This window comes from Salmo salar, chromosome ssa11, assembly GCF_905237065.1.
Source record: "Salmo salar chromosome ssa11, Ssal_v3.1, whole genome shotgun sequence".
NCBI classification, from domain to species: Eukaryota; Metazoa; Chordata; class Actinopteri; order Salmoniformes; family Salmonidae; genus Salmo; species Salmo salar.
The window spans coordinates 75,800,203-75,821,929 of NC_059452.1; the positions used below are offsets into that span (position 1 = coordinate 75,800,203).

Genomic DNA, 21,727 nt, shown 5'->3' on the forward strand with positions numbered 1-21,727 from the left:
TAACTGTGGACCGAGCCAAAGGTAAAATACTTCATTATGTAGAATATAGATAATTTGATTCTAGTTAATGACTCCATAGTTCATACCTTTTCTCTTCTGGCTTGTCACAGGGTACTTATGATTTATTTCACAGAGCTACAGTATCATGCAGAGTACATTATTAGTCATGTATTGAAACTGATCTGGGGGGTTAATTACAAGTTTCTCTAGTGTGCCATGTATGATTCATAGTCTCGCCTTTTTTAAATAAACTTTTCCTTGTATTTTCTTTACCCACTGTTCCTGTTAAAGCCAATAATAGTTCTGTACTAAGTTGTAACACCAGGAGGCAGCAAAAACAGGATGTACGTGTACCTGTGGTGCATTATTTTGAAGCATGAAACTTTGCTAGAAGCATGAAGCTTTGTTTTTATAACCAAAGCGTCATAGTGATGCATACAGCATAGTAATTAAGGCAACTCTTCCTTAGCCACGAGGGAACTTTTTAACTAGCTTTATGTATAAGGCTTGCCGCTTGTTAAGCTCAGACTGCTTGATCTTGTGTGTGGGTGTGCACGTGTGTTCTCATTTTGATTGACACTTAATTAGATCTGATCAGAAAGCTGGTCTCCTCAGGTCACTGTGTGATTGGCGTGTGACAAATAACGATTATGAGTATTTGGGTTTGGGACACTGCTGTCATCTGTCATTTGTGCTTTTTCCTTCAGTCAAGTGTCAGTCAGCAAATTGGCATGGGGCTCATTTGTATCAGACAAGGTAAGACAAATGCCACCTTACTCCCTATATAGTGCACTACTTTTGACCAGGGCCCATAGTGCACTATGGAATAGGGTGGCGTTTGGGACAAAGACCCTGACTACTTTGTTTCTTGTTGGAGAAGAACATGGGTAGGAGTCCTCTATACTCTACCAGACCACTACTGCACATTCCACGCCAAACATGTATGGATATAACCTTTTGTAAATTACTACTATTCCAGGCTGGGTAGTTTGTGACTGTGTCTCATAGAGCCCTTTGCTTGTAATGTGAATCAGAACTCTGTTATCCCCTCTGTTATCCCCACTGTTATTCCCTCTGTTATTCCCCGGAGGCGAGATCATCTTCGGAATCATTTTACAATGACCGCATACACAGACTTTGTACGGTGTTGTACACACATCTGATAGTGGCCTGAGTGGAAGAAGAGAGGAAGGACATGTTGGGTGAAACGGAGAGCTTTGAGTGTGTGTGTGTGTGTGTGTGTCTTCTGAGAGGTGTCTGGGCACTCAGCTGTCTACCTGTAAGTGCAGAGTTAGGTTGTGTTCTGAGCAGGCTGTCTGTAGATATGACGCCACGTGGCACATCTCTGTCCCCATCTCTCTGTCTACAACAGAGGCTAACCCGACTTTGCTCTTGACAGTCAAGTGTGACAGGACCCAGCTCTGCCTTCCCTCTCTACAATATAAACGCATGTAGTGCTTTCCAGTCTGCTGACATGTACTGTTCTCCTATGATGGCCTACAGTAGTTGTTGAACATGTTAGCCCTTTGTTTACCTCTTTAAACCTTTCCAATTCAAAGCTATCACTTTGGCCATTTTCAATCTGTGCACGTTTGATATAATCCCTGTGAGATGTCAAGTTTTTACCTGATGTTGTATTTCAATTGCATCAGAGCAAAGAAGCAGCGATTGTCATGAAGCGTTAAGGCTTTGCCGCTTCTCCTGTGTCACTGCTGTTGCTACTGCTCTGGATTATGGGTACCAGGCCCAGGGGGAAGCGCCAGGGGGCTTGCTGCTGTATGTCTTGCTGTGTATTTCTCTCGGTGATACTCTAGCAGGCATAGGCTTCTGGAAGCTTCTAATTGTCGCCTGGAGAGGAATTTGAGAGTTTTCACAAGCTGTCTGTGAGCCCCTTGCCAAGAAATTAGGCTCTGAAAGATCTATGAGGACAACCACAGAAATTAGTTCACCTCCAAGCATATCCAGCTCCTTTTCCACATAACCACTGAAAAAGACAAAAACGCACTCTTGCTAAAAGTAGTGGTCTGAGTTTCAAAGTGCAAGTACAGTTCCCGACATTGTGGGAACTGTAGTAAAGAGGTACCACATGAAATGTGCTGTTTGTTAAGGATATCTGTAAGGATATTTAAGAGCTCCTGGACATTGAGAAGCTGAGTGTTTCTGTCCTGGCAAATGAAGAAGTGCTGAGACAGACAAGGCCCTGAGTCATTGATATCCCATAAGATCAGTCATAGAAATAGCTTTCTCTATGATATAAGTGCTGTACTTCCCAAAGGTAGTTAAAGTCCTGAAACTATCCTCCTCCTCCTCCTCCTGTATGGGGTGATCCATGGGCGGTGCAGACTGGCAGAAAATGAAAATGGGCTGGTGAGATCAGTTAAATTAATTTAAGTTAAATACATCTGAGCTGAAACCTTGGCTCCAGCGCCGTTGCCCAGACTTGGTTATCTATCATGGAAATGTCAGGTGCAGCGCCAGGCTTCCTCAGATGAGAAATTAACAGAGAGGAGGTAGGAAGAAAGGAAAAGGATGGATTTGCTTCGGGTACTCTGTGTCCTGTCCAGAGTTGACACCAAAAACAAAGACAACCCGGCAGTCATGGTCGTATTCATTTGTACACACTGTAGCAACCATTTTGCAAAGGAAAACATTTTTCAATGTTTCTTATTGGAGGTTCAGGTAGTCCCTGACGTTTTCTTCCATTTGGTTTCCATTTGGTGACTATTGGCCAGTCTTGCTGACAGATTGACAATCTCCACTGTATATAGTCATATTGTTTTTTACTCCCTATACTGTATATAGCCATGTTGTTTTTCATTCCCTATACTGTAAATAGTCATGTTGTTTTTTACTCCCTATACTGTATATAGTCATGTTGTTTTTCATTCCCTATACTGTATATAGTCATATTGTTTTTTATTCCCTATACTGTATATAGTCATATTGTTTTTTACTCCCTATACTGTATATAGTCATATTGTTTTTTATTCCCTATACTGTATATAGTCATATTGTTTTTTATTTCCTATACTGTATATAGTCATATTGTTTTTTACTCCCTATACTGTATATAGTCATATTGTTTTTTACTCCCTATACTGTAAATAGTCATGTTGTTTTTTACTCCCTATACTGTATATAGTCATATTGTTTTTTACTCCCTATACTGTATATAGTCATATTGTTTTTTACTCCCTATACTGTAAATAGTCATATTGTTTTTTACTCCCTATACTGTATATAGTCATATTGTTTTTTACTCCCTATACTGTATATAGTCATATTGTTTTTTACTCCCTATACTGTATATAGTCATATTGTTTTTTACTCCCTATACTGTATATAGTCATATTGTTTTTTATTCCCTATACTGTATATAGTCATATTGTTTTTTACTCCCTATACTGTATATAGTCATATTGTTTTTTACTCCCTATACTGTGTATAGCCATGTTGTTTTTTACTCATTATTTGTATTCATTATTCACTGACACTACTTCAATTAAATGTTTTATCTAATCTTTGACTCTGCATTGTTAGTCTACACCTGTTGTCTACAAAGCATGTGACAAATAACATTTGATTTGATTTAATCCCTGGAGATTGGCAGTGCTTTCTGTCGGACAAGAAAGCTAAACAGAGGATTGAATCATGAGTCACACCTATGCCAATGGGCTTGACAGGCAGCCTATCCCTGTGGACCTTCAGTCTGCTGCTAAAAAGCTAATGACACACACCGGTCCACCACCGCCACTCTACACACCACAGTCTGGCGCGGTGCGTCACCCACCTACGTATACCTTCATCTGGGTGACTTACAGCTTTGTGGTGATTTAAGTCCGAACCTCTGTCAGACAAATTAGGCAAAAAACAAGGCAAAATACGCTGAATACATTGAAGTGACTCACTGTATAGTAGACAGATTGATACTGGGTAAACAATGGAACATTTGCCAAAGGACTTGTTTTTGTTATTGCTCATATCACTCCACTAATGTGACGAATGCAGTTTCCTAATGATTTTTACTGGACTGTAAGTGTTTCTTCAGAAAAAGCAGATCCATTAATGTAAATTATGCATTGGAGATGCCACGTTCTATAATTGTCTTCTTCGTCATTAAGGGGTAGAGCACACAGATTCCCTTAGTACATCTTCATGTATTCCATTTCTGTTGTCTCTGGTCCCATTCTAATAGGGAAAAGTGTCAGACCAAGATGGACTTTAGCGATATTAAATGTTCATCAGTGGAGCTACCATAGACTGAGCTAATCAGCTGGAAAATTGGTCACTTTGTGTAGTGGACATTGTGGAATTATCTTTTTTTTATCACACTGATGTGTTTAGAGAAATCAAATGGATAAAAGTAGAAACTAGCCATATGCACCACACAGCCTTCTGCACACATACCTAGTATTTACCCATTATTGTTATGCTGTGAGCGTTATCGAGCACATTAGGCAAACCCAGCTGTTACATTTTCTTGCTGGCTACTGTACTTGCATTGTGTTGTGTATGTGTTAAGTGTACATGGTAATGTACTGTATGTGTACTTTAAATGTTGACAATTTGGGGGCATACAGAGTCTGTGTGTCTCAAGGCTGCTCCTGCTGCCTCATTGAACCCCTCCACTATAAAAAATGTAATACAAATAATTACAAATAAATGTATTAAGTAAATGGTTCAAAAGTATTTTTTTTAAACTCAAATTGTAGATCAAAGTTTTACATGAATGTACTAAACTCAGTAAAAAACGTCCCTTTTTCAGGACTCTGTCTTTCAAAGATAATTTATAAAAATCCAAATAACTTCACAGATCTTCATTGTAAAGGGTTTAAACGCTGTTTCCCATGCTTGTTCAATGAACCATAAACAATTAATGAACATGCACCTGTGGAACGGTCGTTAAGACACTAACAGCTTACAGACGGTAGGCAATTAAGGTCACAGTGATGAAAACTTAGGACACTAAAGAGGCCTTTCTACTGACTCTGACAAACACCAAAAGAAAGATGCCCAGGGTCCCTGCTCATCTGCGTGAACATGCTTTAGGCATGCTGCAAGGAGGCATGAGGACTGCAGATGCCTAAGACAGCGCAACAGGGAGACAGGACGGACAGTTGATCGTCCTTGCAGTGGCAGACCACGTGTAACAACACCTGCACAGGATCGGTACATCCGAACATCACACCTGCTGGACAGGTACAGGATGGCAACAACAACTGCCTGAGTTACACCAGGAACACACAATCCCTCCATCAGTGCTCAGACTGTCTGCAATAGGCTGAGAGAAACTGGACTGAGGGCTTGTAGGCCTGTTGTAAGGCAGGTCCTCACCAGACATCACCGGCAACAACGTCGCCTATGGGCACAAACCCACCGTCGCTGGACCAGACAGGACTGGCAAAAAGTGCTCTTCACTGGCGAGTCGCGGTTTTGTCTCACCAGGGGTGATGGTCGGATTCGTGTTTATCATCGAAGGAATGAGCGTTACACCGAGGCCTGTACTCTGGAGCCGGATCGATTTGGAGGTCGAGCGTCCGTCATGGTCTGGGGCGGTGCGTCACAGCATCATCGGACTGAGCTTGTTGTCATTGCAGGCAATCTCAACGCTGTGCGTTACAGGGAAGACATCCTCCTCCCTCATGTGGTACCCTTCCTGCAGGCTCATCCTGACATGACCCTCCAGCATGTCAATGCCACCAGCCATACTGCTCGTTCTGTGTGTGATTTCCTGCAAGACAGGAATGTCAGTGTTCTGCCATGGCCAGCGAAAAGCCCGGATCTCAATCCCATTGAGCACGTCTGGGACCTGTTGGATTGGCGGGTGAGGGCTAGGGCCATTCCCCCCAGAAATGTCTGGGAACTTGCAGGTGCCTTGGTGGAAGAGTGGGGTAACATCTCACAGCAAGAACTGGAAAATCTGGTGCAGTCCATGAGGAGGAGATGACCTGCTGTACTTAATGCAGCTGGTGGCCACACCAGATACTGACTGTTACTTTTGATTTTGACCTCCCCTTTGTTCAGGGACACATTATTCCATTTCTGTTAGTCACATGTCTGTGGAACTTGTTCAGTTTATGTCTCAGTTGTTGAATCTTGTTATGTTCATACAAATATTGACACATGTTAAATAAGTTTGCTGAAAATAAACGCAGTTGACAGTGAGAGGATGTTTCTTTTTTTGCTGAGTTTATTTTTAGTTGGCCCAAACTTAGCTCCAACTTGAGAAAGATTCTGTCAATTTAAAATGACGTGTTTGCTCAACTTGTCTTATATTGTCAAAATGACATGCACAATGTAATCATGTAAATCAACATGTGTCAAATATGTTGAAAACAAAAGCACTGTGTGTGTCTAACTCATTCCAAAGCCTTTTTCTTTGAAAATGCCCAAATCATTTCTAGTTAAATTAACATATGAGACAAGTTGAGCAAATACATGATTTTAAGTTGACAGAATTTTTGCTTAAGCTTTCTCATGTTGGAGCTAAGCTGTGAAACCAGTTACGTAATAATAATTAATTGAAACAACTAGATTTTTTTTTTACAGTGTATGGTAATATAATAGAGCTTGTTAGAAACAAACACCAATTGATTGTTTGAGAGGATTGTGTCGCTCCCTGTAGTCCAAGGCTGAAGCAATCAGTTCAGTTCAGTCCAAGTTGTTTTGTCATTTGTCAATAAAAATGTGTTGGAAGTCTCATTCACCAGGGCTCTTCCAAGTTGAAGGCAGTTATTCGTTCCTGTATCAGTCGTCTCACATAGGCCTAACCTAGAAAATATAATGATGGGATACAACATGATCAGGACCTGTATTTGTATGATAGGCACTGAATTGTCTTTATTCAAAAGTTCCGCAGCCGAGGGTGTGCAATTTATACTAAAACTAGCAGGGTAGCAAACTACCATAACAGCCTTGGTCGGTTTTCATCTTCGTACTGCATTTAGAGGAATGAGAGCGGAGAGCTGAAGTAAATGATTCCTACAATTCAATGGTGTAGCGAGCATTACCTGATAAGTGCTTGGCTTTAACAGGGATACAAATCAAATAAGACAACGAATGGACATGGGGAGGGATGGAGCCATATATATCTCTGTGTATGACTCTAGAGAGAGATCCCTTTGGATAACGCGCAATGCAAATTCACTTCCTGCTGTTGAGAAATGGACCAAAATAAATGCATGCATGAAATACAGGATAAGAATAGTTGTTAATCCCCAAGGAACTCTTTCTTCCAGTTCAACAGCCTTTCTAGCCATTTAAACGTAATGCACTAAGCTCTCAGTCAAATGGCTTACCAAAATCACTAGCATCCGACTAGCCTACCTCTGGGATATCACACTACTCTGTGTATCAGAAGATTTGTTTTGAACTGTTATGGAAGGGGGATAACTAGTCAGTTGCACAACTGAGTACATTGAACTGAAATGTGTCTTCTGCATTTAACCCAACCCCTCTGAGTCATAGAGGTGCAGGGGGCTGCCTTAATCCACCTCATCGGCTCCCAGGGAGCCATTGTTGTTGGGGGTTAACTGCCTTGCTCAGACTGGCAGATTTTTCAGATTTGCTGGCTCAGGGATTCGAACCAGCTACCTTTCGGTTGCTTAACCGCTAGGCTACCTGCCGCCTGTTATTAATTGTTATTGACCCATATACGTACGTCTACATCATCAATTTCTATAATGAAAAAATCTACAACAAATTGCCCTGTCTACTATAGAAATTGGAAGGTAATGGAACTAGGAGTGGCAATAGCACACTGTTATGATAATATAGATTTTTGTAGTTTTTAGAGGGGCTGATGTTGCTGAATGGAGACCATTCCAGTAGTATGGAGGGAATAAACAGTTTCCATTTGCACAAAACTGATGACTGGGGACAGGACTGAGTCATATTCAACTAAGCCTATTACATAAAGCACTTAAGTCTCTTTCGCAGTACAAAATTATTCAAATAATCAGGAACAGTTCTGTCTGCTATTTATATCATTTTTCATTCTCTCTATGTCATTCACAACTGTTGATAGCTAAAACCCCCTGATACACGCACACACACACACACACACACACACACACACACACAGACACGCACACACACACACACACACACACACACACACACACACACACACACACACACACACACACACACACACACACACACACACACACACACACACACACACACACACACACACACACACACACACACACACACACACACACACACACACATTGAAGTCCATTCAGATGGCTCTGTCAGAAGGTTCTTGATTTTTGCACCACAGTCGGTAGTGGCTTACAGCAGCCTCAATTATACTTTAATTGTCTGCCACTATGAACTATAGGATTAATATTTGTCTGTCCTTGCAATCGCAATGCGGAGCTTCTGCAGTAACATTGAAAATCAAGCTGATAGCCAAAGCCATTAGCTTGGCCGGTTCTGTGAGGGAAGAGACTTGTTAATTGCCTCTCTCTCTCTCTCATCTCTGCTTATTGTAGTGGAATTGTTCTTGTTGGTCACTCTTTCTCCATCCGATTGTGGATGCTCTGCTTTATAATAGTGTTTTATTTTGCTTTCCCTAAGCGATCGCCCCCAAACTCCTTTAATTAGTGCTATCAATCACTCCCACTCTCTTTCTCCGTCTCTCTCTCTCTCTCTGACCCGTACCCACAGCTCAGTTTAGTGGAGACAAGGACTCCATTCCTCATTATCCTTCACAGGTGAACCTTTACTGAGACGGTTGGACCGCGTCTCCCAGAGCCACTGGACGTTTCTCAGATGAGCATAGTTTAACATGGCTGCGCTGTTGTCTCATAAACAGATCTTATAGAGAGCACCTTTGGAAAGGGAAAAGGACTTATTAACATGCTAATAACATGTTGATGGAATGCACGGCGCATGGTGCACGGTGCAAAGTCCTGTTCTATTGACATTGCTATTGGATGATTCCTCTCTGGCAAACTTGGATGCATTCAGCAGGGCACAATATTGTGGAAGACAGAAACATGTGATTTCGAACAAACCTCTCTGAGTCTGACATGTAGAATCATGCCAGCTCTATACGTGACACGTCTATCTGTAATGTTTGCCTACTGAACACGTCCCTGATCTGCGGTCACTTGTGCATTTGTTTACTATTTAACTCATTGCTTTCTGTCTCATTAGTCGACGCAGTGGACTGGCAGGCTGATTCTGTCCAACGATAATCCAGTGCTAATCCAGTATCACAGATGGCCTATAATTAGACCAGCTAGATGTGATGTTATCTGTAGATTTGTGCTTTCCGCCATGCTTCCCACTCAATGATAACAATGTCTACTCACTGATAACAACATGTGACTAGAATTACTTATATTGCTATATCTCTACTATCATATTGTTTTATTAGTGGTCTTGGTTGAAATGTTGACCTTGGGCAAAATGTTTACTATGAGAGATGTGTCATTCTTAGACTTTTTGGATGTGTCTATTCACAGGGGAAAGGAATACATTGTCTGTGCACTAAAGCCCACATAATTACATCAGATTGCTGTGGTAAAGCCAATTAAACAATCAGTCATTTCTTTGCTCACTGCATATTGATGCCATGTGTATTCGCATCGTTATTATTATCGATGCATCTGTGCGTGCCTGCGTGCATAATGACTGCGTCAATCTGTAGCGCGCTTCGAATATTAAACTTTTCAATTAAACTAAAAAGGTATCGCCAATTAGAGTTCTGTCTGCACTCCGTCGACCCCACGAGTGTGTGTTGTTTGTTACCAAGCAACTTATTCACTCCACACTGTCGGCTGCGTCATTTCCTCCTGACAAGAGACTGGAGAGAGGGAGCGATACACTCTGGCAGCGTCTATATGCTCGGGAAGCTCGCGGAGACTCATCTGCCGACGAGGTCAACCCAAGGCTGGATAAAAATAAAGAGGGATATAAACAAAAAACTACCAGGATTTTTTTAAACTCTGGATTACTTGAAAATGGCTGAATTATCGTTATTTCTAACACTTTTAATGCTCCGCCTGGATATATTTGGATAGACAACTCCACAATATGAACTTCGGTCGCCGATAAAGGAACCAAGCAAAATAACTTATATCAAGAACATCGCGCGTATTATTTTCCGCATCTTCCGCACACATAATGGTAGGCTTAAGTTTACCACTTGATATTCATGAGTAGTAGACATGTTTTCTTTTTTTTGCGCTCTAGCTTTTCTCTAGTGCCTGTTGACGAGGTGATATCAGTGGATACTGGAGAAGCAGCTCGCGGGCTACCTGATCTCTTCATGCACAAAAGAAAGACACGAGCTAGTGACAAAGAAGCTTGTCGTGCTCACCATTACGCTTTCTGACAGGGTTGTGAGTTTTCTGACCAAGGTTCCAAAATGTTTCTTCTATGTGCGTTAGTCTATTTCAGGTGCCTTTTTGACGCATGATTAGCCTAACTTATTACGCAGTAGGCCTACTGAAGTTCTGATGTTAGGCTATTATTAAACTGCAAATCTGTTGAATATGTCCTATAGTTTGTGTTTGAAATTATAACATTGTACTTAAAGTTGTTTATTTCATTGCTCGAGGCTGCGTTGTAAGACTGTTGGAATTCAGCCGGTTGGCTAAGCCAGACCAGGGCTCAGACCTAACCAGTATGACTATTAGTGGAGTGGACGTCCTGCAGGAATCGCTATGCCACGCTCCGTTTTAAAGGAGCACAACCCAGCACTGTCAGCCCCTAATGCCCAAATGTCTCCCCGCTCCAGTGTTGCTGCGTGACCCAGTCACATGTCTAGAATGAGCACGGATCTAGAGCGTATGTCGCTCAACTCCTCCTCGGCCAACTCGGTGGCCTCGAGTGCCCGCACGCTGTCAGCCAATGTCAAGAAGCTGCACAACGCGCTCAACCTGCTGCTCAACGAATTGGAGCGGGAGCAGTTCATCCACTGCCTCAACGTGTACCACTCCAAGCGTAATGTCTACGACCTGGTTCAAACACTTAAAGTCATTCTCAATGCGCCCAGCAAACGCCAACTTCTGCCCATGCTACGGCAGGTCATTCCCCGCTCAGACCAGCTTTTGTTTGACCAGCACACCTCGGAGGGCCTTTATTTGAAATCGGATTTACTTGCCAGAAATGGGAGCGCCGAAGCGTTGGGCGAAGTTCCCAGTGGGAGTCCAACTCCTCCTGGGCATTTCTTGTCAACACCTCCCGGATCTCAAGTTGCGATGCGCGGCTCTCCGGATAGTTTCAGCACCAGCAGTGATGGGACAGCTCCCCTCGTCCCGCTGCTCGGGAGAGGCTTTCTGCACGAGCCTCCAGGAGAGGTTCGACAGGTGACCCTGAAACGGCACAAGAGCAACGAGGGCTTGGGTTTCAGTATCCGCGGAGGCTCGGAGCACGGGGTCGGGATCTATGTGTCTCTGGTGGAGCCGGGATCCCTGGCCGAAAAAGAGGGACTAAGGATTGGGGATCAGATTATGAAAGTCAACAACACAGTGTTCGATAAAGTCACGCATGCTGAAGCAGTGAAGGTAAGTGTGTGTGTGTGTGTGTGTGTGTGTGTGTGTGTGTGTGTGTGTGTGTGTGTGTGTGTGTGTGTGTGTGTGTGTTATATTAACTGTCACGTTTCAGCCCAGCAATATATAGCATGTAATCACAATACAGAGTTAATACAGAGAACACCAAACACACCACAACACACACACACACACACACACACACACACACACACACACAGAAGAGAGCGAAAGGAAATACTTTAAAACAGGGTTCAGATGAAATTGATGCTGGTTTACAATGTTTTACTCCCACTGTACAGCCTGCCTCTACTAGCTCTCCTATGCTCCACTTTTTTAAAGTTCCCCTGAAGCTCTTAACTGAGCAGTCTGTCTTGGCTCAGCTTCTGGAGTCTGTGCCAGGGTGGGCCACACAGTCAGCACTTAGAGCTTTTTTAGGATCATCTTTTTCGTGGCACGCTTGGCGGCGAGGAACAGCATCGTGACGGGAACTGGGTCGTAAATCCCGCCATCCCGTGGCCACGTCCAATTGGACGAAGCAGAGAGAGAGAGACGTCTGTCTACCTACCGCTTCATCCGATTGATCTGAGTCTCTGACTCAGTGATGAAACAGAGAAGGCTGGAGATGAGATCAAATAAATCAAATCAAATCAAATTTATTTATATAGCCCTTCGTACATCAGCTGATATCTCAAAGTGCTGTACAGAAACCCAGCCTAAAACCCCAAACAGCAAGCAATGCATGTGAAAGAAGCACGGTGGCTAGGAAAAACTCCCTAGAAAGGCCAAAAACCTAGGAAGAAACCTAGAGAGGAACCAGGCTATGAGGGGTGGCCAGTCCTCTTCTGGCTGTGCAGGGTGGATATTATAACAGAACATGGTCAAGATGTTAAAATGTTCATAAATGACCAGCATGGTCAAATAATAATAATCATAGTAGTTGTCGAGGATGCAACAAGCACGTCCGGTGAACAGGTCAGGGTTCCATAGCCGCAGGCAGAACAGTTGAAACTGGAGCAGCAGCACGGCCAGGTGGACTGGGGACAGCAAGGAGTCATCATGCCAGGTAGTCCTGAGGCATGGTCCTAGGGCTCAGGTCCTCCAAGAGAAAGACAGAAAGAGAGAAAGAGAGAATTAGAGAGAGCATATTTAAATTCACACAGGACACCGGATAAGACAAGAGAAATACTCCAGATGTAACAGACTGACCCTAGCCCCCCGACACATAAGCTACTGCAGCATAAATACTGGAGGCTGAGACAGGAGGGATCAGAAGACACTGTGGCCCCATCCGATGATACCCCCGGACAGGGCCAAACAGGCAGGAGATGACCTTCCCTTTGGCTGGACTCTCTCTCTCTCTATACCAGGGCAGCGTACTCTTTTGCTGTTTAGGAATTAACAGAATATCTGACTAGTGAAATGAAATGCACACTCTTACAGTTGTTCAGAGTTACTCCACTGGGACTTCTGCTGTTGTCTGAGCTGCCTGTGTGTGGATGGCTGGGGGATGGGGGAACGGATATGTGGAGCATTAAGGTAGAGGTACTAGTTAACCCAGCTGTTAACCCACCATGCATACTGTTAACTGGTAAAGATCCACCAGGCATGCTGTTAACTGGTAAAGGCCCACCATGCATGCTGTTAACTGGTAAAGGCCCACCATGCATACTGTTAACTGGTAAAGATCCACCAGGCATACTGTTAACTGGTAAAGATCCACCAGGCATGCTGTTAACTGGTAAAGATCCACCAGGCATGCTGTTAACTGGTAAAGATCCACCAGGCATGCTGTTAACTGGTAAAGATCCACCAGGCATGCTGTTAACTGGTAAAGATCCACCAGGCATACTGTTAACTGGTAAAGGCCCACCATGCATGCTGTTAACTGGTAAAGATCCACCATGCATGCTGTTAACTGGTAAAGATCCACCAGGCATGCTGTTAACTGGTAAAGGCCCACCATGCATGCTGTTAACTGGTAAAGATCCACCAGGCATACTGTTAACTGGTAAAGGCCCACCAGGCATGCTGTTAACTGGTAAAGATCCACCAGGCATGCTGTTAACTGGTAAAGATCCACCAGGCATACTGTTAACTGGTAAAGGCCCACCATGCATACTGTTAACTGGTAAAGGCCCACCATGCATACTGTTAACTGGTAAAGATCCACCAGGCATACTGTTAACTGGTAAAGATCCACCAGGCATGCTGTTAACTGGTAAAGATCCACCAGGCATACTGTTAACTGGTAAAGGCCCACCAGGCATGCTGTTAACTGGTAAAGATCCACCAGGCATACTGTTAACTGGTAAAGATCCACCAGGCATACTGTTAACTGGTAAAGATCCACCAGGCATGCTGTTAACTGGTAAAGATCCACCAGGCATGCTGTTAACTGGTAAAGATCCACCAGGCATGCTGTTAACTGGTAAAGATCCACCAGGCATGCTGTTAACTGGTAAAGATCCACCAGGCATGCTGTTAACTGGTAAAGATCCACCAGGCATGCTGTTAACTGGTAAAGATCCACCAGGCATGCTGTTAACTGGTAAAGATCCACCAGGCATGCTGTTAACTGGTAAAGGCCCACCAGGCATGCTGTTAACTGGTAAAGATCCACCAGGCATGCTGTTAACTGGTAAAGATCCACCAGGCATGCTGTTAACTGGTAAAGATCCACCAGGCATACTGTTAACTGGTAAAGATCCACCAGGCATGCTGTTAACTGGTAAAGATCCACCAGGCATGCTGTTAACTGGTAAAGATCCACCAGGCATGCTGTTAACTGGTAAAGGCCCACCAGGCATGCTGTTAACTGGTAAAGACCCACCAGGCATGCTGTTAACTGGTAAAGATCCACCAGGCATGCTGTTAACTGGTAAAGATCCACCAGGCATGCTGTAAGTCAGGCCTCTCTTGGTCTCTGGGGGTCAGTGATCATCAAAGATTGAACTTTCTCTAGCTGACGGTAAATTGTCATGGCCATGATGAACGTACAATTCCCTCTGGCTGAGCCTAGGGGCCTGTCTGTGTGTGGACTGCATGTGTAAGGAGCAGGTATGTAAGCAGGTACATGACTGAGAGTAAGGTCAACAGGAATATTGGATTCTTAAGTAGATTTCTACCACTGTAGTAGTTCTTCTAATTCTTCTTCTTCTGTCATCTGTGTCCTGAGGTTCAAATGGCAAAGTGATGACAGTGTATTTATTGTAAGAGGACTTTTAGCGTGCTTCTGTTACCTATTCCTTATAGGTCATGCTATGCTATAAGGTCACACTGAGTGGTCATAGCTCATATCCAAGAGACCGCAATTTGTAACACCTTTTAAAATAATTAAATGATCTGTCCAAAATTCACCGCTCCCTTGTCGAGAATACATTTTGCAGAATTGTAAAAATTGCAAAAACAGCACTGAGCTCCGTTCATGATTTACCGATATGGACATTGGCTGCAGCTCAACAACCCCTATGTTTTCTGCCCTAAATAATTGTGGTCCAATCCTGGCCAGGGTTTCCTGGCTCACCACTTGTTGTTTAAGTACAGGACCGGCCCACTTTCGTAATGATGCGGGGGTGTGCCGTGCGTCATCCTCTCCACACAGATAGCTCTAAAGAGAGAAGAGACCAAAACAGAGTGCTGAGGCCAGCTGGGGTCTGCTGTGGTCACTTGGGTCCATTCCTTTTTTTAATTACGAAGTGAATTATATATCAAATGCTTTAATTACACAGGCGGAGACTAATTCCTCTTGCCTTTGTGTGACGGTGCACCGGTTTGATTAATATTGAAATGTTTTCCCGGGGTGCGTTTGGAGGACGGGTTAAGAAGGAGATTTCATCCCAAATGATACCCTATTTCCTATGTAGTGCATTACTTTTGACCAGGGCCCATAGGAAATAGGGTGGCATTTGGGACACGGCCTGAAGTCACACCCGTCTCGCTGATCCCAATTTATGCATTTTACAGCCACGGGAGAAGTTGGAGCTATCCTTCACACAATCTTTCAGCCATAATCTTTACCCTTTTTCTCATGTTTTCACTGTCGCTCATACTCAAACTCTTCCTTGTCATCTTTTTACTTCCCCCGTTTCCTCATCATGAACAGAAAACACATACATCCCTCTCTTCCTGCCACCGGCTTATATTGGTCACATGCACGAAGGCACGCAATACACACACACACACACACGCACGCACGCACGCACGCACGCACACACACACACACACACACACACACACACACACACACACACACACACACACACACACACACACACACACACACACACACACACACACACACACACACACACACACACACATACACACTGGCAGACTCTTTGTCAACATTCTTCATCCCCTGTCTGTCTTAAAGTACTGTTTGTATTCACCTCCAGTCTCTCCTGGGATCTTCCACAGCTGCCCTAACACATTGATTCCATTCTGGCTGTCTAATTGTTTTACAATGGACTGCAAGGTTGGGTCAGTTCACAGCCAAGGTGTCTCTAATCCATCACCTGGTCTCACTTGTTCTCTACAGGCAGAGTATTGCTGGACTAGCCATTAATATCACCTAGTCACTGCCCAGAGCTGTGGTCAGATATGTGCTGAAATATCACTCATTCTATTAGCGTCTGGCCTGTTCACTTACGCTAACATTGATTTCAATGGAGACACTGGAGACCGCATTGGGAGCACCATTAAAGTGACAGTTCAATTGTCTGGGTGGTACATGGTTTAGGTGACACCATGAAAATGTAGGGCTAAACTCAGACAATTGAAGCGCTTGTATGGGACTTGCAGCTTTATTACTTTAACTGTGTCCCAAATGGAACCCTGTTCCCTATTTAGTGCACAACTGGGCTCTGGTCAAATGTAGTGCACTATGTAGGGAATAGGGTGCCATTTGGGACACAAACTGCATGATTTATTGTGGAGTACCTTGCCTCCTCAATGGACTCTGACACTGTTTACAATGTGTGTTGATCACTCTGGTCATAGATAGCACCCTTAGCATATGTCTGATTTCAGCTCCGATGGATTTACAGCTGAACTGGGCATGGGGGATTCTCTCAAAGGCCCTTTCTGTGTCCCAACTAGCACCCTATTCCCTACGTAGTGCACTACTTTTGCTCTGGTCAAAAGTAGTGCACTATAAAGGGAATAGGGCGCCATATGGGACACAGCCCCTCTCTCCTCCCAAGGTTACGTGGGAAGGGTGAGCCTCCGGTGGAGGTCTGAGGTGAATATTAAGTAGGATAACAGGATGGAGGGATGGAGGGATGGAGGGATGGCTCTGTCTGGGCTATCAGTAGCTTTTGACAGGTATGTGTTTGATGTAGGATGGAGATTTAAACAGGCGTGCAGACACAGACGCGTACACGCACGTACACACGCACACACGCACACACGCACACATGCACACACACGGTTGTGCCTTAGTTAGGGCTTAGTTATCCTGCAAAGGAAAGGAAGACCACCCTGGCTGGTGTGTTGATAATCCTGTTCCCTTCACTAAGGATGAGAGAGGGAGACAATGAGGAGCGCATCAGGGGCTTTTCACTAGTATCACACTGAAACATGTTGAGTGGAAATCATTTTCCTTGGAGAAAAACACAAATACATACACTCTCTCTCACACACACACACGCACGCACGCACGCACACACACACCCTGCTGCTGCTTACTGCCTGATGGGTGCCGCCAGCTAACGATTTCCCTTCCAGAGGAGGAGGAGGAGAGAGAGAGGGGGAGGGCCAGATGGAGAGAGGGAGGGGGGGTTGTTAGAGTTGCAGAATGGGATAGGATTTGAATCATCTCAAGGTATGGGACTAGATGGAAAATTCTGAAGTTCTCGGATGTTTCACTGTGGTATACCCATGTTCAGGACCAGAAGTGATCCTAACCACAGAACAGGAAAAGTTACAGCACATGAAGACCCAGAGTTTTTCCCTGTCAGGTCAAAGTAGTAAGGAAACAATTACTGGCCCTATTCACTTTCAATATTATTATCAATCTTTAATCATGTTCAATATTAATATATTTAACCAGGGTACGAATTATGAGGGAGTCAGGGGGTGCTCAACTCCCCTGAATGAGATATTAGCTCCCCTAAATACAACAAAAATCTATCTTTGGGGGGGATTTCTAAATAATGCTAATTTAAGCATTCTCCTGTTTGTTTAAAATGCAGTGGTAAACATGTTTTACAGTGGCAAATTTGAAAATAAAAGCACCTCTTTCTGATGGTTTAAACCATATATTTCTACATGGCTGCACAAACCGTCTCCCTTTCCACGGCGCTGTTCACTCAGTAGCGCTGAATTTCGGCCTCAGCTGAGCTCCTGTAAACACAAAGATTTATTTTGTTTCTCCTCATTTTCACCATCTGTTTTCCATGCGTCCTTGATAAAAATAACCAATGCCTTTATTCCAATGCATTAGATTTATCTGTTGATTTATCATTGTTTGCTTTTGTCAGTCCTCTGTTTAGAGCGCTCAGCCAAAAGAAGTCGACCGTTTATTTAGCATCAATGTTTTATATTGGTGTTTGTTTTTCTTTCCTCGATCAGCGGATGGTGGTCGCCAATATCAATTGACAATTAGCCTACAGCTGGACACCAATGCGCATCCAATCCATCCAACGTTAATGACAGTAGGCCTGTATTAGACTCTTTAGAAGCATGTGATTTTGTAACGGCATAGGACTACATTATTGTGGATTTGTGTCCCCATGAGAACTGTTTTCACGGTGAAACATAATGAAATGTGACGTAGGTATAGTTACACTTACAGTGCATTTATGGCGATCTCACCATTTACAGAAAAATGTATTGAACGTCTAGGGAGCGTAATATTTCTTTACCGCGACCAGCGATCAGAGTTTACCCACCATTTTTTTTTTTTACCACTATGTCACTGGCTACGGGTAGGCCTATTAGAAGTTCATGGTAATACACATTGTAGCCCATTGTATAAAATGTACTGTGTGTGTTAGGGTGACCATCCTGTTTTTCCCAGGACAATTTTCAGCCCCATTTCAGGTGTCCAGACTTAATCAATGGCAATTGGCAAATTTCATTAGGCACACTTTTTGGTGTTTTGTAAACAGATGTTTATTTCCATTTATACAACAGGTGGTTCTAATCATGAAAGCTGATTGGTTAAAACCGCATTCCTGGCGGTGTCTATTCCACAAGTTACAACCGGCTAAATCTATGGTGTTAAAATGCCTATTTACTCTGTTCCATCTGGCTGCGCAATACAGTGTCTCATCAGCCCAGCCAGGCAATTTATAAACTTGATCTCCACTATAAAAAGCATCTAGACATTATCTCACACTTCTTTTGACTAACATTTCGTTTTCAACAGCAGAGATTTGTATAAACCTTGCTGTCTGTCCGACATTTGCAACATTGTCCCATAGTTTATTTAACTAGGCAAGTCAGTTAAGAACAAATTCTTATTTTCAATGACGGCCTAGGAACAGTGGGTTAACTGCCTTGTTCAGGGGCAGAACGACAGATTTTTACCTTGTCAGCTCGGGGATTCGATCTTGGTACCTTTCGGTTACAAAAGGTATATTGGCATGGTTTTCCAGACCTCGACTGCATCTAGGGTCTAACACCACCTGTGACAATATATCCTCCAAACACCGACTTCTTGGGCATTATAACTTAATTATCAAATGGCGAGTGTAGGCTACATGCATTGCACTGTTTGGATTATTTTGGAGCAGATGAACATGCACACGTATGCTACTTACATTTTTTGGGGTGTTTATGCCACGTTAAAAGGTAATTCATTTTTACCATTAAATAACAGCATTATTATTAGGCGCCCCCGATTGTCACGGTGTAATTCACACTCTGTAATTACAACAGTCAGTCTCTTTCAACTGCATGCAGTGTCAAGTCTGGTATGACATAGTGAGCTAATTGGTCACAAGTCGATTCTGCTAGTCCACTTATCAAGCTGTTTCATGTTGTAATAGATAATGATTGGTCCTATAGCTACAACAAAGATCTATCTACAGAGCATGACAGTATGAGAGCTTTTTCTTTGGCACCCTATTCCCTATTTAGTGCACTACTTTTGATCAGGACCTACAGGCTAGTGCACTATGTAGGGAATATGGTGCCACTTGGGACCTCGCCTTTATCTAGGGGATCCAGATGTCTTCTTTATCTCAGGATCACCTGGGAGGAGCTCTGTCTCTCTCTGGGTCATCTGATGCACGTCAGCATCGAGCCTCTTCTCTCCCACGTCACATGACCCTGGACACTCAGTCTGCCACCTCCCTCCCTCGCTACCATCTGTTGCGTACAATAAAATAACTCTCACTGGTACCTGTTATCACTACTGATATGCAAGTACATATAAACAAACACACACACATATAAACCCACGCAGCCACACACACACACAAACAAACACATACCTGAGGAGAAGGTAAGGAGACACAGAATGAATGAGTGCCCTTCTCCTCCTCTGCATAAGATCTCTGTGTACCACTGCTAGCTAGGTGGGCATCTGCCTTGCTAATGAGTGATCCGAGAAGGTATTGATTTTAAGCACATGGGAGAGCCCGGATGCCCAGTCCTGTTCAGTCCCCTCTCCTTGAAGACGTCTGATAGGCTGTGTCCCCTGCTCAAGGCTTCCTGGGTCTGAATTATTGAACAAGAGCTAAGCCTCACCGTATTGTCTGTCTATGAAAGAGAAAGGGCTAGACAGAGAAAGAGGTTTTCTTTCTCTGCTGCTCTTTGGCAATCCTCTCTTCTCTCGTCTGTCTGTCTGTCTGTCTGTCTGTCTGTCTGTCTGTCTGTCTGTCTGTCTGTCTGTCTGTCTGTCTGTCTGTCTGTCTGTCTGTCTGTCTGTCTGTCTGTCTGTCTGTCTGTCTGTCTGTCTGTCTGTCTGTCTGTCTGTCTGTCTGTCTGCCTGCCTGCCTGCCTGCCTGCCTGTCTGTCTGTCGATCAGAGAGCACAGGATACAACAGGTGTAATACAGTACAGTGAAATTCTTACTTGAGAGCTCTTTCCCAAGTGCAGTAATAAAACAAATAATATAGATAATAAAACATCTAATAAAAACACACAAGATGTGAGATAAAATAAAGAAACCGGAGAATGCGAGTATATACAGGTCAGTGCCTGTCCCATACTCAATGTGCAGGGGTACAGGAGGTGGTGGAGGTAGGTATGTACATAGAAAGTGACTGGTAGTAGGATAAATACTCATGGTAATATGTACACTACCGTTCAAAAGTTTGGGGTCACTTAGAAATGTCCTTGTTTTTGAAAGAAAATTACATCAAATTGATCAGAAATACATTGTAGACACTGTTAATGTTATAAATGACTATGTTAGCAAAGCCGAAAACTGTTGTTCTGATTAAAGAAGCAATAAAACTTGCCTTCTTTAGACTAGCAGAGTACCTGGAGAATCAGTATTTGTGGGTTCGATTACAGGCTCAAAATGGCTAGAAACAAAGACCTTTCTTCTGAAACTCGTCTGTCTATTCTTGTTCTGAGAAATGAAGGCTATTCCATGTGAGAAATTGCCAAGAAACTGAAGATCACGTACAACACTGTGTACTATTCCTTCACAGAACAGCGCAAACTGGCTCTAACCAGAATAGAAAGAGGAGTGGGAGGCCCAATGCACAACTGAGCAAGAGGACAAGTACATTAAAGTGTCTAGTTTGAGAAACAGACGCCTCACAAGTCCTCAACTGGCAGCTTCATTAAATAGTACCCGCAAAACACCAGTCTCCGGGATGCTGGCCTTTTAGGCAGAGTTCCCCTGTCCAGTGTCTGTGTTCTTTTGCTCATCTTAATCTTAGGCAACTCTGCCTAGAAGGCCAGCATCTCTCTTCCCGCTTGAGTCCTTCTTACTACGACTGGTGTTTTGCGGGTACTATTTAATGAAGCTGCCAGTTGAGGATCAGATACTCAACTAATCTAAAGAAGGCCAGTTTTATTGCTTCTTTAATCAGCAAAACAGTTTTCAGTTGTGCTAACATAATTGCAAAAGGGTTTTCTAATGATCAATTAGCCTTTTAAAATGATAAACTTGGGTTAGTTAACACAATGTGCCATTGGAATACAGGAGTGATGGTTGCTGATAATGGGCCTCTGTATGCCTATGTAGATATTCCATTAAAAATCTGCCGTTTCCAGCTACAATAGTCATTTACAACATTAACAATGTCTACACC

At 43.4% G+C, this 21,727-nt stretch overlaps 1 protein-coding gene across 2 annotated transcripts in view; it reads left to right on the forward strand.

The window, feature by feature from the left end:
* The first annotated feature begins 9,829 nt into the window (after nucleotides 1-9,829).
* The window catches only part of whrna (whirlin a), a 122,749-nt gene continuing 110,851 nt past the window's right edge, over nucleotides 9,830-21,727 (forward strand). For both annotated transcript variants that reach the window (XM_014128373.2, XM_014128374.2), the window contains exon 1: nucleotides 9,830-11,525. In XM_014128373.2, coding sequence (XP_013983848.1) covers nucleotides 10,779-11,525 — 747 coding nt within the window. In that variant the 5' untranslated portion in view covers nucleotides 9,830-10,778. The remainder of the gene's footprint in view (nucleotides 11,526-21,727) is intronic.